This window comes from Ambystoma mexicanum, chromosome 8 (assembly GCF_040938575.1).
Source record: "Ambystoma mexicanum isolate Mex_15411 chromosome 8, UKY_AmexF1_1, whole genome shotgun sequence".
NCBI classification, from domain to species: domain Eukaryota; kingdom Metazoa; phylum Chordata; class Amphibia; order Caudata; family Ambystomatidae; genus Ambystoma; species Ambystoma mexicanum.
The window spans coordinates 271,339,804-271,356,445 of record NC_090929.1 but is presented as its reverse complement, the minus strand read 5'-3'; the positions used below and the strand labels follow the sequence as shown (position 1 = coordinate 271,356,445).

General features: G+C 46.5%; 1 protein-coding gene across 1 annotated transcript in view; it reads left to right on the top strand.

Moving 5' to 3' along the window:
• PAPPA (pappalysin 1) overlaps positions 1–16,642 on the top strand; it is a 2,238,202-nt gene that overhangs the window by 2,099,449 nt on the left and 122,111 nt on the right. Inside the window, exons 16-18 of the mRNA XM_069609668.1 lie at positions 13,498–13,708; positions 14,876–15,047; positions 15,740–15,887. Coding sequence (XP_069465769.1) covers positions 13,498–13,708; positions 14,876–15,047; positions 15,740–15,887 — 531 coding nt within the window. The remainder of the gene's footprint in view (positions 1–13,497; positions 13,709–14,875; positions 15,048–15,739; positions 15,888–16,642) is intronic.

Sequence of the window (16,642 nt, the reverse complement as noted above, 5' to 3'; positions counted from 1 at the left end):
ACGTAAACTAGGGATAGTACCTCAATCAGGCTACAAATGCAGCAATCTCACCACACATATTACAAAGAGTACGCTAGTCGTATGAGTTACATAATCACAAGAAGAGGCAAATCAATCAATCCTTACCTAAGGGAGCAGTATAGATGAATCAGTTCCCAATTCTTCCCAAGATTACTAAATAGTACCCCTGCGCTTCAACGGGGACTAACCTCTTTCAGCAGGCGTCCACGACTGAAGGATTAATGAAGGGGGAACGGCGGGACCGGCGCAGACTGGCTTGTCCCTGAAACGCTGGCGCTGAAGCGGCTGATGTTTCGGGATGAAGCCTGCAAGTGCTCTTGAGAGCTGTAGTTCCTGTTAATAGAGCACCAACAGACAAATCAAAATACGAGTGCTTACTTGTTGCCAGTACAATCTTAAACAATGTTGGGGAATACACAGTTGTTCCTAGCAGGTGTAAACCAGGAATAGTACCTCAATCAGGCTACAAATGCAGCAATCTCACCACACGTATTGCAAAGAGTACGCTAGTCGTATGAATTACGTAATCACAGGAAGAGGCAAATCAATCAATCCTTACCTAAGTGAGCAGCATAGATGAATCAATTCCCAATTCTTCCCAAGATTACTAAATAGTACCCATGCGCTTTAACGTCGACTAACCTCTTTCAGCAGGCGTCCGCGACTGAAGGTTTAATGAAGGGCGGATGGTGGGACTGGCGCCGACCAGCTTGACCCTGAAACGCCGGCGCTGAAGCGCCTGCCGTTTCGGGATGAAGCCTGCAAGTGCTCTTGGGAGCTGTAGTTCCCGTTAATGGATCGCCAAAAGACAAATCAAAATATGAGTGCTTACTCGTTGCCAGTACAATCTTAAACAATGTTGGGGAATTCACAGTTGTTCCTAGCAGGTGTAAACTAGGAATAGTACCTCAATCAGGCTACAAATGCAGCAATCTCACCACACGTATTGCAAAGTGTATGCTAGTCGTATGAATTACCTAATCATAAGAAGAGGCAAATCAATCAATCAATCCTGACCTAAGCGAGCAGTATAGATGACTCAGTTCCCAATTCTTCCCAAGATTACTAATTAGGTTCCAGGCGGCTGCCTGAGTCACAATCCCTTACAACTTTGAGCTCCATAGCTGTGGGCTCGCTGCCAACCAGAGTCATCTTTAAGGTCATCACGCAGAGCACCTTCAACTACCGTCCCGCTGGCTGAGGGGCCTAGAACCTCCGAGGTTGACGCTTCTGCCTCCGGGTCGATGTGCAAAGAATCCTTGTCTATGTCAGAACTGACATGGGGCTCAGGTCCTGGCAAGTCCCAGGGTGTGGCACTAGGCCCCAATATGTTAAATGTTAAAGTTATTTATATAGCGCACCGTCACCAACAGAGTGGCGGATCTATAACAAGAGGGTGGGGGGGTTAGGTTAGTCGGGTGAAGAGGGAGTAGAAAAGTGAGAAGAGTAGTCTGCTGTTGGCGGCTTCAGTTCGGTTTCCACAGTGCGCTGAGCTTTGGTGTAAGTGTCGGAGCGGAGCGAGACCTTGTTTGCTGTTGATGCAGTTTATGTGTTGTTTGTTGTTGTTGCGGTGTGGTGAAGTCTGTGCGGTTTGCTGGGCAAGAGATGTTTGTGTGGATTTTTAGGTGAATTAAGGAAGCAGAGATTTGAGGTTGGGTTAGTGGGTTGTATGTCCTGGTTCTCGCCAATCTTGTTTTATATAGGTGGCATACCTGTGGGTATGCTTAGTAGTTGGTTGCGATTCTTGGCCTTCTAACTGTTCGGTTAGATGTCACGGTGCGTCACGGTGCGTCACGGTGCATTCCTGCTTTTGTTGTATGGATCATAGGTTGGTGGGGCTGGTTATGTCTAGTCTTCCCCTTCTTGTTTTGGTGTTGTGGATTGGCTTCCCTTTTTATTCCCCCGCTGTCTATTTGACAGTGGTCTGCTGGGTTTGGGACTGATTGGCAAGGGTACTTCCATCTGGTTTTAGCTGTATATTTGGTCATTAGTGTCGTCCTGTTATGGCTAACTCTCAGTTTGTAGTTTGATACGTCGTAGATTGTCTTCCTTGGGTTCAGTATGTAGTTGATCAATTGTTGGGGTCCGGGTTCTGTGTTTTCACTCATCGTTGTTGTCCGGTGTGTGTGTGTGCCCCTGTGGGCAATCATCTAGTTAAGCAGTGAAGAGCCACGATTTGAGCAGTTTCCTGAATAGTAGGTGGTTTCTTGTGTTGCATATGTTCTTCGGTAAGTTGTTCCATTTTTTGGTGCAAGGTGAGAGAAAGAGGATCCTCAGAGTTTTCTCTTGTTGTAGGGTGTTTGCTCCAGGCAGATGTTGTTTGAACTGAAAGTTCTTGTTGGGTGGTCTAGGTGTAATTTGTCTCTCAGGAATTCTGTGCATTGGTTCTGGATTGCTCTGTGTATGATGCACATTGATTTGAATTTGATTTGTTGTTTTATTGGTAACCAATGTAGTGTTTTTAGCTCAGGAGAGATGTGTTCTCTTCAGGGTATTTTGAGGAGCAATCTGGCTGCTGCATTTTGTATGTGTTGTAGTTTTTTTAGGAGTCGTTCAGGCATGCCCAGGTATAGGCTGTTGGCATAATCAACTCTGGACATGACGAGAGCGATGATGGTTAGTGTTTTGTTGGCAAATGATAGGAATCGTAGGATCCTTTTTGTCGCTCGCAGTAGAAAGAAGCATTTCTTGAGTATAGAGTTTGCTTGTGGCTCCAGGGTGAGTTTGTTGTCCATCAGGACGTCCAGGTTTTTTTACAGTCGGCGATGGGGCTGGGGTTGTTCCGAAGGCCAGGGGATGCAGTGGTTGTCTCCTCCGTTTTATGTTATGATCATTATTTCTGTTTTGCCTGGGTTGAGTTTGAGATAGTTAGAGTTCCTCCAGTTGAATACATCACAAAGGAAGTTCTCAGGTGTTGTGTTTTCTTCTTGAGGGTCTTGTATTTTGAGTACTATTTGTGTATCGTCGGCGTAGTTGAAGCAGGTGAGGCCATGTCCTTTGATGATTTTGATCAGCAGAGAGAGATAGATGTTGAATAATAGCGGGCAGAAGGATGATCATTGTGGTATGTTACATGTGGATTCTTTTGTGTTGGATTTGAAAGGTTTCATCCATACAGTTTCTGTTCTGTTTTGTTAGGAAGGATTTGATCCAGAGTAGGGCGGTGTCTGTTATTCCCAGTCATTTCAGTCTTGTGATGAGGATGTTGTGATTAACTGTGTCGAATGCCGCCGAGAGGTCTAGAAGTATCAAGGCTGTACTGTTGTCTGAGCCTGCGTTTGTTTTTAGGTCATCCCATGTTGAGAAGAGAGCTGATTCGGTTCCTCTCATTGGTCTGAAACCAACGTGTGCCTGGTCTAGTAGGCAGTTTTTTTCTATGAATTCTTGGGTTGTTTTATATATTTACGTTTCAAGCAGTTTTTGCTGCTACACGGGATGTTGGAGATGGGTCTGTAGTTGGAATGGTCCTCTATATTTCCAGCTGTGTCTTTGAGTAGCGGTCTGATATACGCTAATTTGAAGGATTGTGGCACTTTCCTTGTTGAGATTGAAAGGTTGAGGAGATTCCTGTGGTGTTCCATGGGGGTTGCTTCTGTGAAGATTAATTTGTATATGTCCGGTGGGCAGGGATACTCAGGAGAAACTGTTTTGTTGCTTTGATTTACCAGTTTGATGAAAGTGTTCACTGATATATTTCTGGGAAGTTTCGTAGTTTGTTCAGGCGTTCCTCGTAAGGGTTGGCGGGATCTGTAGTCGTTTTTGAAGTGGTCTGATAGGTCATTGCACAGTTTCATTGATGGTATTGGTGTGTTGTTCCAACCTGGTGGATTTTTTATTTCATTTATGATTTTGAAGAGTTATTTTTGGGTGTTTGGGTCTGTGAGGATTCGGTTGTCGTAATATTTACTTTTTGCTTTTTGTATTTCCTTTTTGTAGGCGCGGATATGTTGTTGAAGTTTACGTTTATTTCTCGCGTCATTTGTGGTCCTCCATTCTAGTTCTAGTTTTCGTTTTTTTTTTTTTCTTCATGGCAGTCAGTAGTGGGGTGAACCATTTTGCTGTTGCTTTTTTACCTGACGGGGTGAAAGGTTTTTCTTTTGTGATTTTGTCGATGGTTGATGTGATCCAGATGTGGAGTAGAGCTACTTTTTTGTCTACATCTGCTTCTTCCATAATTATTGCTTGCGATTTGCTGACTTCCAGAAGTTCAATTAGGTTGGAGTTTTTTTATAGTTCTCCAATTCCTTTTCATGGTGATCGGTAATTTGTCTTGTCGCTTGTTTGTTGGGGTGGTTAGTGTGATTACGAAGGGAATGATGAGGTGGTCGCTCCAGATTATTTGGATTGGGGGTGCTGTGGTAATGAGTTTTTTATTGGCGATAATTTCGTCAAGTGTGTGCCCAGCCGAGTGGGTTGCTCCTTTGACTATTTATTGTAGATTCATTGCTGCTAGTTAGCTGGTTAGAGATTTTTGTGTGGTTGTGGTTTCTTCATCAAACCAGATATTGAAGTCTCCAAGAACGATCAGATGATTGTGCTCGATGGCTAGGGTTGTGATTGCTTGCGGTTTACTGACAGGCGTAGGATTAGGGATTCGCATTTATCGATGTTTAACGGGTCTTCCAGTTTGATAGCCAAGTGTTCCTTGTGGATGACTGCCAGTCCCCCACCTCTTTTGGTTTTTCTGTTTGCTTGGATGCATTTAAAGTTGTCAGGCAGGCAGTTGTTGAGGGTGATCTTGTAATTGTCGTCTAGCCATGTTTACTAACAAATAGGATGTCGATACCCTCATCACATAGTAGGTCGTAGATTTTGGTGGAATGTTTGGACATCGACCTCGCGTTGATTAAATTGCAATGGATTTTTGAGTGTGGTTTTGTTTATTAGTTGTTCCTTGTTTTGGTTTGTAATTGTTCAGTCGAGGTGTTTCTGTTTTGACATTGATTGGATGAAAATGAAGATCAGCGAAGGCTGCTTCTTCATTAAAGCGATCTGCTAGATTGGTAGCTTGGCTGTTCCATTGCAGTGCTTCTCTAGCGGTGCCGATAGGTTGAAGATCAGCGAGAGCTTCTTCTTCATTGAATCAGCCCATTAGGTTAGTGGTTGGGTAGTTGTTTATTAGAGCTTTGTTGTCTTGTGTGGTCTGTTGTGGATATCAATAGTGCTCTTCTGTTCTTGTAATGAATGGGGCGAAGGGCTTGGCTTCTTCCCGCTCTCTTCTATGGTCCTCCTTCCTTTCTTTTTTCCAGTCGTTTGGAGTGGTTCTTTATTTGTCTTGAGGTATCAGTGTTTTTGATGTATCAAGATTCTGTTGTTGTCGTGAGGTAAGCTGTAAAATATAATGATTTTTCTTTTACAGTGTTTGTTCTGATGGTAGCATTGTTTGTTCTGATGGTAGCAATGCTTGGTGGGGTGTTTCCTGTATTCGATGTCGCTTCTACGGTGGACAGTTGGGTTTGTTTGTCCGTGATTATTGTTGCATGATCTGGCTTTCTTGGTCAGCGTCCATTTCTGCGTCGTGGCATTTTGGGTCTTGATGCAGAATTAACAGGGCAAGTGGTCGTCGGTAGTGTCTTGTGCTAGGAGAGTATTGGTGTTTCCTGTAATGGTTGTGTTAAGGAGTTATCGGGTACCGTCTGACCTTCCGTCAGTGAGATAGTTGTTTCCCTGACCTGCTCACTGTCCGGGGGTGTTGGGTGTCTGGTGGTATAGGGCTTGGTAGGGTGGGTATCAATGGGGTGCTAGGCTAGTAGTCAAGGCTATCTCAATGTGGAGCGGGCCAGTGTTGACAATATTTTCACAGTGTGGTATTCCGCAGCCAGATTTGAGAGTTCTGTATATTGGGAGAAGGTCTACACCTAGCAATGCAACTTGAGAACAAGACTAAACACAGCTAGATCTAAGTGTCCTGTATAGTGGGAGAGGGGCTTACACCTAACTATGCAATTTGAGTACAATCCTAAACACAGCTAGATCTGAGTGTCCTGTGTAGTGGGAGAGAGGCCTACACCTAACAATGCAATTTGAGTACAAGCCTAAACACAGCTAGATCTGAGTGTCTTGTGTAGTGGGAGAGAGGCCTACACCTAACAATGCAATTTGAGTACACACCTAAATACAGCTAGATCTGAGTGTCCTGTATAGTGGGGGAGGACCTACCTCTGGCCAACACCTAACTATGCAATTTGAGTACGAGCCTAAACACTGCTAGAGGTGCGGCACAGTCTAATAACCACAGTAGTAGTTTAGAAGGCACAAGTTGATAATCACAGTGCTATCCTAGAGGCACATGCTAATAATCACATTACTATCCTCGAGGCACAAACTAATAATAACAGTGCTATTTTAGAGGCACAAGCTAATAATCAGTACTGTCTTAGAGGCACAAGCTAATAATCATAGTGTGATTGGAGAAAGAGAGGGGTGGACATGCGCTTTACACCATTACAATGAAACAAAGCAGTAATAGTTTGATATTTAATTTGGAACAGCCGACACGTGTTTCGACACACAGGTCATCTTCAAGGTGCGCACGATAGGTAAAGTGAAGATATTCAGTAAGCTCCTAATGGAGGGCCGTATGTATCACGGCTTAGTAGAACAAGAACGTCAGATTATTGACAGTCAAAGGTCAGGCCGTGATGGCAAGTGTTTCTATATTGCTCGTCAAATCGAGTGGCGTAAGAATCACAGGGAAATCCCAGGATTTCACAGTGCTATTTTAGAGGCACAAGCTCATAATCACAGTACTATCTTAGAAGCACAAGCTAATAAACACAGCACTATCTTAGAGGCACAAGCTAATAACCACAGTACTATATTAGAGGCACAAGCTAATAATCACAGTACTGTTACAATGTATGTAGGTTTGTTGTGTGGCAGCGCTTTCAGAGTAAAGTGATTGCTCTACTCCCCACCCTGGCCTCTCCTTGTTCGATGCTGCTGGTTGACGGCTGGGTACTGGCTTCCCCTGCTGACAACTGTTGACACGATCTGGAGCCGCATCTGTAGGAGCCGCCCTTTGCCTTGGAGCCCTTAGCTGCAGGGGCTGCCGGGCACAGGGCTGCCAGGGAAGATCAGTTAAGACCTAGATGGAGAACCAATTGGGGATGGTGGACGGGCTGGGAGGCGGGAGAATCTGGACACATGGAAGGGAAGCGGGTTGAAGGAGGGAGTTGAGAAGGGTGCAAGCGGGCCTGGGGGGCAACCAATTGGGCTAAACCCCAATACAAGAGGCCTGGGAGGCCTCTGGGCCACGAGACTCACTGGGATCAGTACATTGTTTAAAAGCGGCGAGTACGAGCAGCGCGGCTCGGTAGACTTAGCTGCTGCTGGATTGGGCACCTATCAGGGACGGTGGGCAGGCTGGGAGGTGGGAGGATCAGGACACCCGGAAGGGAAGCGGGTAGAGGGAGGGAGGTGAGAAGGGTGCAAGCAGGCATGGGGGGCAACCAAATAGGCTAAAACGAAATACAAGAGGCCTCGAGGCCTTTGGGCCACGAGACTCACCGGGATCAGTAAATGTTTTAAATGCAGCGAGTACGAGCAGAGCGGGTCGGTAGACCCAGCTGCTGCTGGAATGGGCACCAATCGGGGACTGTGGGCAGGCTGGGAGGCAGGAGGTTCAAGACACACAGAAGGGAAGCGGGTTGAGGGATAGAGGTGAGAAGGGTGCAAGCAGGCCTGGGGGGAACCAAATGGGCTAATAACCCAATGCAAGAGGCCTGGGAGGCAACTGGGCCAATATGGCGGACAAGCACGCGGCGGAGCTTGCAAGGCCAGCACCCACTTTAGATACTAACTCTAGGCCTCAGGCGACCTCATCAACCTTCAGAGTGGGCCACTCAAGGGGGTTTCATTCCTGTTTCTTCGGGGAGCGATGTCATGTCTTATGGCACAGGCGTATGGTCTCCGCCAGGTTACATTTATCCATCCCGGCCATTTGGATACGCATCCCCGGCTCCTCTGTGCTTCGATCAGGAGAGAAGTCTCAGCATGGCAGAGTGGTGGGCCCCCGGGATCCGGCGGTCTGTGAGGATCGCTTTTTCGAACGCGTCCTCCTCCTCATGCACTCTCTTCAGGTGTCAGGGCTCCTCAAGGACCTCGAATAAGGAGGTGGTACCCCAGACCGTGCCTCTGAGGCCCTCTCCCCATGGCCCTCAGCCTGTACCCGCTCCGGGCCAGGCTTGCTGGTGCCTCTAAGCCTTCCACCTCCAGTACCACCAACGCCTCCTCTTCCGCAGTCGCCTATTGAAGTCCAGCCACCTTCGGGGGCTGAACAGAGTGGGGCCCTCCGGCTCCTCTGCTGCAGGACCCAGTCTCCCCTCCGTCTGGCAAAAAGGGAGGGGGGCGACGATGATGACACACAGGACAAAGAGCCTCCAGTAGTGAAGGTATTTCATGACCATCTTCAAGGCCTTGAAGATCTTTGGGGGGGTCCCCCAGCCAGTGCAGGCCCCCCAGGAGTCAGGGTGTTGTTGGAGGTCCTGGACCACAATGACACAAACCGCTCCAGCATTCCCCTTCATAAAGAGGTCCTTTCAGTGGCTAGGAAAGTCTGGGAGAAGCCTCAGGCCAACGCCCAAATGAGCAAGAAATTGCACAGGCATTGTTGGTTGTTGGATGGGGAACAGTTCATCCTGACCTCCCACCCTCAACCACACTCTTCAAATGTGGCAGCAGCCTCCTTGTATTCAAACCCTTGCTCGTCGTCTTCCATGGCAGGGGCTGCCGCCAGCTGTTTGTCCAAGGAGGGCAAAGCCCTCAAATCTTTCAGCAGGAGATGTTTGTGCCTGACCTCCACCCGCAGAGTCAGGCCTCCTTCAAGGTCGGGTTGGTGAAGTTGCGCGCAGTTGCGCATGATCTCATGGAGTCCTCGGTCTCACACATTGACACGGCCAGCAGAAGCCTCTGGCTGGGTGTCGAGATGAGGTGGACGGCGTGGATGCATGTCACGAAATTCTCCTTGGATGTGCAGGAGGGGATTCTAGACCTTCCGTTCGAAAGGACAGACCTCTTGCCTTCGTTCACTGATGATGAGGACGAGCTGCCAAAAAAGAAGACCTCAATTCAGAGTCATTGGCCATCCTGACCAAACCAGGGCAAAAGTCCTTCCCTCGGACCCTGGGCAGGTCCAATTTCAACCCCCCTCTCTTCCAGTGGCTTCAAGGAGTTCAGGGACAGCAGTAACCGGTGGCCAGACATGTCCTCCAGCGATCACAGGCTTGCCTCGCTTGTTTCACTCTTGCCTCGGACCGCCAAAAAGCAATGACCTATCGATCAGGGAACACAGCTCACCTTTAGGGGGCCAGATGGCTCTCTTTGCTGCCAGCTGAAAGCGTTTTTTCAGGAGTCCTTGGATTCTCTCAGTAGTCTCCACAGGCTTCAGTCTTCCTCTTCCTTTTCCACTACCCTCTTCTCCTCCTCCTCTTATACAGATAGGGTCGCTGGCACTTGCAGGAGATCCTTCTTCTTTTGGACATGCAGGCGGTGGAGCCGGTGTCTCAGTCAGCCAGAGGGTTCCAGGTTCTACACCAGGAGTTTCTTAGTACCCAAGAACAACCAGGCTGGCCTGAGGGTAGTCCTCGACCTGTCATTCCTCAACCAAATTCTCGAACACTTCAAGATGATCACCCCAGCACACAGCAGAGTCGCTGTGCAATGGGGACTGGATGTGTTACCTAGACCTCAAAGATGCGTTCCTTCATGTCCCCATCTACCAGCTACACTGGAAATTCCTGTGGTTCACAATCATGTCACATCACTACCAGTAGAGGGTGCTGCCATTCAGCCTCAATTCATCCCCTCGTGTGCTCACAAAGCTCATGAATGTGGTGGCTGGCCTCATATCTGGGGCCAGCTCACCTGAGGGTGCGGTGCACTCCTGCCAGCGACTAGCAGACGATCTTCACCAGCTAGGGTTCTCCCTCAACCAGCAGAATTTGCAGTTGACCCCCACCCAGGACTGGGACACGGCCGCTCAAAGGGTGTTCCCCACATTCGAACGGCTACAATCCCTTTGGAAGGCTATCAGGCACTTTCTGGCAAACTCGACCACCTCGTCATGGTGGTTCCAGCACCTTCTGGGCCTCATGACGTTATGCGTGCTCACAGTGTGGCACTCCTGCCTCCAGATGAGATGCTTCCAACTCCACCTGGCGGTCAATAGGGATCAGGAAACGGGAGCGCAGTCAGACAAGCTCCCTATCCCTCCATTCCCTCCTTCTGGATCTTCACTGGTGGCTTTTGGACTGTAACGTGGTAATGGGATCCCCATTTACCCAGTCAGTGCCCACTCTGGTAGTGATGACGGATTCCGCCCTCTCAGGCTCGGGGGCTACACTGGAGGGCTATTCGATTCATGGTGCATGGTCCAGGATGGATGCCCTTCTTCATATCAATCTGCTGGAACTCAGGGTGATGGGCCTGTCGCTCAGAGCTTTTCTACTGGTCATCAGGTGCAAGGCGGTTCTGGTTGGGACCCACAACTCTATGACAATGTTCTATTTGAACAAGCAAGGTGGCACCCGCTCTCCCCTCCTGTGCATGGAGGAGGTGTCCATATGGGAGTGGGCCCTGTCAGAGGGGATATGGATCTCTGCGGTCCATCTCCCGGGGGACAATAATGTGGATGCAGGCGAACTCAGCCATCTGGGGTTCAAACACGCATGAATGGGAGTCACAAATCAACTGTTTGTTGCCCCTACTCCAGACATAGGGGGTTTCCCGGTTCTGGACTTATTCCCATCGCATCTGAATTTCAAGTGCCCACTTTTTGCTTCATGGGTGGGGCAGCGTCAGTTGTCTCTAGGGGATGCGTTCCAACTCTGCTGGCACAGCCGCAGGTCCTATGCATTTCCTCCTCCTCCATTGCTCCAGTGGACCCTATGCGAATTTCGGGCCTTGGTGGGCTGCAGCCTCAACCTGATTGCCCCCCACTGGTTGTCGAGGACTTGGTTCTTGGACCTGCTGCAGTTGCGCTCCCTGTGGCCTATCCATCTTCTGATCCCCAGCAAGGGCTTACTGACGCAGCAGAGCGGCGGTGGAGCCTCCAGACCCGGCCAGGTTGGCCCTCTCAGCTGGTTCCTGATCCGCTGAGACTGCACCACTCCCATTTTTTGGGCGGCAACTAGGAAATCATCCATTAGGCTCTCCACGCACTCTCAGTACAAGAGTAGATGGGATCTGCCACTGGGCTCACAGCAAAGCATCTTGACCCCCTCACCTGCTCCCTGGACGATGTGCTGTCCTTTACTGCACATCTGGCTTGTTCCAGCATCTAGGTCGATACCTGTCGCACCCATTTGGCAGCCTTTGGGACATACAGGAATTCTCCAGAGCACATCTTTTCAGTGGCCAACCCAGTGGTTAAGGCCCACCTCAGGGGTTTGTCCAGGCGGTTTCTTCCGGTGCATAGGCTGCACCCAGTCTGGGACCTCAACGTGGTTCTTGCTACTTTAGAGCATAAACGATTCGATGCGATGGCTTTGGTGGACATCAGACTGATGACGTTCAAGGCAGTACTGTTGGTAGCGCTCACTTCTGTGTGCAGGCTAGCGAGTTGCATGCTCATCTTCACCGTCTTCCACAATGACAAAGTCATTTTACACACTCATCCAAACTTCTTTCCCAAGGTAGTCTCTCTGTTCATTTGAACCAGGAAATCTGCCTGCCGGTGTTCTTCCCGAATCCACAGTCGGAGGCTGAAGGGGCGTTGCATTCCTTAGATTTAAGGATAGTGCTCAAGTTCTATCTCTCCCGGATGATATCCTTCTCGAAGTCAAAGGCATTGTTTGTCGCCTTTGGGGGCTCGTGTCCCAACACCCAAGCTTCCATTGACCGTTGGATGGTCCATGCCATTTCGGAAGCTTATTTGACCATTTGTAAGACTGTTCCCGTAGGGACTCATGCCTATGCAGTCAGAGCCAAAGCTACGGCGATGGCATGCGTTAGTGCTTTAACTGGTTATTTCTGAAATATAATAAGTTCCAAAGTGTTAGAAAGTTCTTATTTACCAGTCGATACATTTCTACAAAAGTGATTTGATCTGCAATGCGAACCTGCCTAATGCTAGCCGTTGTCCTTTATGACATTTTTTTTTTCAACGTTTTGGCTACGTGTTTTTGCTCCAGGAATTTTAGCGTGCACAAAAGATCTGAATCGGCCGGTAGCTATTAGTTTCTACCACTCAAGAGTGCCACTTTTAAGGCCATGTAAAATAAGGTTCCATAATTCAAGGCCCTGTTCACTACAAACATGTACCGAAATGCAATGTTTGATTGCACTTGGAGTCAGACGAGATTCCACTAGACTCGGTTTGTGAGATACATTTTTGATAATCCAGAATTCAGCCTGCCCACATTATTTTGAAATCAGAGAAAATATAAACCTTTCTTTAGGAAGACTTTTTAGTAGTCCAAGGTAAATCATCACTTGTATATTTTTAAATAATTAATTACCGACAAAGGTCTTCCAAATCCTAGATTGTTTTTTTTCGCATTAGAAGCGCATCTGTAGAAATAAAAGTTAACTAACAGTCTTTACTTGATTTCCGGTACTTCAGTTAGGAAACAAATTGTTTAAAGAAAGTAGAAACTGCCGAGTATATATATTCATATATTATTTTATTTTTGTAAATCTTTAATCTTGTCTAAAATTCCAGGGATCGCGCCAGTTTTTCTTTCTTAATTAACTATGCCTCTTTGGACTCCCTAACAATGAAAGGCGTGGTGGGAGACAGCGAGTTTCTAGCAGAGCTAGATGCAACAAAGCATCACCAGTAGGCATGAATGCACTGCAGTAATTTCCCTTAAAGTACATCTCTCCACCCCACAAGATACGGGAGGGGGTATTGATTATTCAGGACAGAGCAATAAAAACTGTATTTCCCGCTGAAGAAATCTGACTGCTAGTCTCTCTACACTGTGCCCCCCTCTGCACCACCCACAACCATGATTGACATAGTGTGCTTCACTCCCAGGTGGAACAAATCAGATCAGTATTCCACTACAAAAAAGTTTCATCTATTTTTTTCAAAACTGTACAGATTGTTTCCAAATAATTAACATGTTGTGAGGATAGCTAGCATTCTCAATGGGAAGCAAAACCTTAATAATAATAATAATAATGATAATAATAATAATAATAATAATAATTACCTTGATTCACTCACCCACAATGCAAAAGTTATTGTAGAGACTAATGGATGAAAAGTAGCCGCTCAATGGGGTCGATGGGATTCAAAACTCTTAGGCAGTGAGTTGGGGAAAATGCCTTTTTGAGATCGGGAAGGAATGCCTTTTTTTTCCATATAACACATATTATTTTCTGTGTGTCATTATAGGCGTAGTGTTTGGATGAGCAAGAGACCCAAGTCTGATATTGGTTCTCTTCCACCCAATGAATGGTATATCCATATCAAGCAATCTACTACCCATAACCTGGGTGATGCCTCTAACTGCATTTTTGTCACCCCAGGTACCAACAATACGTTGACTTGCATGGATGATGGATTGTGGTCCTTCCCTGAAGCCCTCTGCGAACTGAGATGTCCAGCCCCATCCGCAGTTCCCAATGCTGTCTTGCAGACTTCCCGTTGTCATGCTGGTGGACATAAAGTGGGATCCTTCTGTAAATATAAATGCCTCTTAGGGTATTATGTCTCAGACCCTTTGAAGAACACGAGAAAGTAAGTAAAATAGAAAAATACAAACATGTGGTTTCATGTTGGGATACTTTAATGTAGAGATTGTAGCCTGATCACATGCCAAGTGATCCTACTTGTAGAGAAAGGGTATCAGAAGACAACTTATAGCCAGCAACTCAGAAAATGAATGACATAAAACACGTTTTCCCTTGTTTGGATGGGAATATGTCAGAAAAAGGCATGACAAGTTTTGACTTATAAAAAAACACACGCCATGAAGAAGATAATGCGGGTCATTGGAATCTGAGGAAGGGTAGTGTGGTGTTAGTTCTGTTGGCAAAGTTAGAAGAAAGCCCATCTCTATCCCACTGCATGTGTAATATCTGGCTTAAGTACTTGAAGTAGAAAGGCTCTTGCTTGGGGAATTGGCCTTTCACATTTCTGAGGAAGCAAACAATCACAACAACTATAACAATGTTTTAGCAAAATGTTTAAAAGGTGTTTCTCCAAAGTGTCCAAATTGGGAGAGACATGAATGTGAGCGAGAAAGAGATCTCTTTGCCAGCTAATATACGGTACTCCAGATATAGGCTTTTTTGGAAGCTTGTATCTGTGAGATACCTCTTCAGTAGCCTTCATACAGGTTCTTTGAAGGAGACTTCTTGATGGCTGTTATAGAGTGCTCCAAAGAGAGAACTCATTGGTAGCTGACATACAACAAACAGTCCTCGATCTGACATACCTCTTTAAAAGGTGGAAGACAGTACATCTAAGAAAGATGTCTTTGGTATCTGACCTACATTATATTTCTCAAGACTTTGATAACTGGCCCACAGAACTAATGAGAGGGATGTTTTTGGTGCCTGGCTAGCAGTACGTTAGCACAGCAGAAAGACATCCATTTGGTAGTTTGTGCGTTGTTCCCCAGAGAGAGACCTCTTTGAGAGCTCATATTCGGTATTCTTTAGAGACACATCTTTCATCAGATGCATACAGTGCCCCTAAGAGAGATAGGTTACTTTTACAGTGACCGCTTTGTATTTTATCATTTTCTGGGGACAGTGTTATTTAACTCTAATGTTCTGGAAAGAAATGAGTTTAGAGGCAAATTAAGCATGTGGTATTTCATTACATGCTATTCTGTTTCCATTGACTAATCCTGTAGCAATAGCTGCTAATTTCATTGATTTTTTTTCTTCTTGATGGAAGGAAAGCTTTCAAGACTCAGTGCATGGAAGATGGAAGTTGGCAGGAAGGAGCCTGCGTTCCCATCACCTGCAGCCCACCACCTGCAAAATTCCATGGCCTCTACACATGTACCAATGAGTTCCGCTTCAAAAGCGAGTGCAAAATTCGCTGTGAGGAGAGCAATACCCAATCCGTGAGTACCACGGGGCGTAATGATATAAATGAGTTTTGCTAAGACAACAAAATGTATCGGTGTGACCGTAGATATTGTGGTGCCGCTCTTCTGCATTCCTGGTTAAGGTGGGTTGTCATTAAAGCTAAAAGAGATAATTTAATCTGGGGAGTCTCTTGAAAGGGGTTGAGACTAGCGTTGTTAGTGAATTTAGTTCACAATGCATATTCATGTGGCTCAGGGATATCTTCTATGGGCCAAAGGGGAGTTCAGTGTCCAGTGTCCATGACTTCACTTCTTGGCATCCCCTCTCCCCAAATCTGTCCCTCTATTCTATGCAAACATGCACTCAGTTAGAAATAACACAAATGCAATGGTGGTATTTACGGAAACGCCTGGACTTTTTTCACTTGCCCATTACAAGGAGCAAGCAGGTGCGCTTTATCTTGCACATTAACCTACTCCTAATGGACAAGCTGTGCTTTCATAATTCAATGGTATACGTTCTTTGGTAGTGCTGTGACCTAGGGTAATCGACCAACAGGCACTGCATCATACCGACAAATAAACAAAGATATTTGTAGTTTAGAAAAGCAGTTGAATGTATTGCTGTATGATAATGTTTGTGTAACAATTGATGTGCGGTTGATCCCAGGAGCCTGTTGATTCCTGTGTGCGACCATCATCTTCTTTATTACTTAATCTCTTTGCAGGGTGCCCATAACAATGTGATACAGTGTAGGAAGGATGGCACATGGAGTGGTAGCTTCCATCTCTGCCCGGGGATGAGCGGTCAATGCGATACCCCTAATGGGCTCAACAGCAACCTAAGAATTCACTGCTCAGAAGGATATGGAATTGGTAAGATTAGCCACTGTCCACCAATGTCATTGTGTTTATTGTTGTCTGACAATGTGTGCATGTGTGTGCATTGTGCAGGTTTAAAAAATAATAATAATACTCAGGGGCGCCGAGTACGCATGTGCTCCGGGGCCCTGGCACCCATCGGCAGAATGAAGTTGGAGCTGAGCCCGACCCCCCCGGGACGTAGAGAAGAGACGCAGTATGGATGGCCCTTTGTTCCATCCATACTGTGTCTCTCTCTGGCAGCCCGGGTAAAATCCAAGTAAAAAACAATGTTTAAAAATTGAGGGACGGATGCAAAGCAAGAAGCTTTTGCTTTGCTTCTGTCCCTTAATTTCTAAAAATCGTTTTGGTTTGGGTAAACTTCTACATCTGTGCACCCGGGTGCACTGATGTAGTGGTACACCCAACACAACGCGATTTTTAGAAATGGAGGCACAGATGCAAAGCAAGTCTGTCTCCCAATTTCTAAAAATCTTTTTGGGTTGGGTGTATTTGTACACGATTTTTAGAAATGGAGGCACGGATGCAAAGCAAGTCTGTCTCCAAATTTCTAAAAATCTTTTTGGGTTGGGTGTATATGTACATCTGTGCACCAGGGGTGCAGAGATGTAGAGGTACACCCAACCCAAAACGATTTTTAGAAATTGAGGCACAGATGCAAAGCAAGTCTGTGCCTCAATTTCTAAAAAATCTTTTTGGGTTGGATGTATTTGTACATCTGTGCACCCCTCTTGACAACAGGGCTTCTA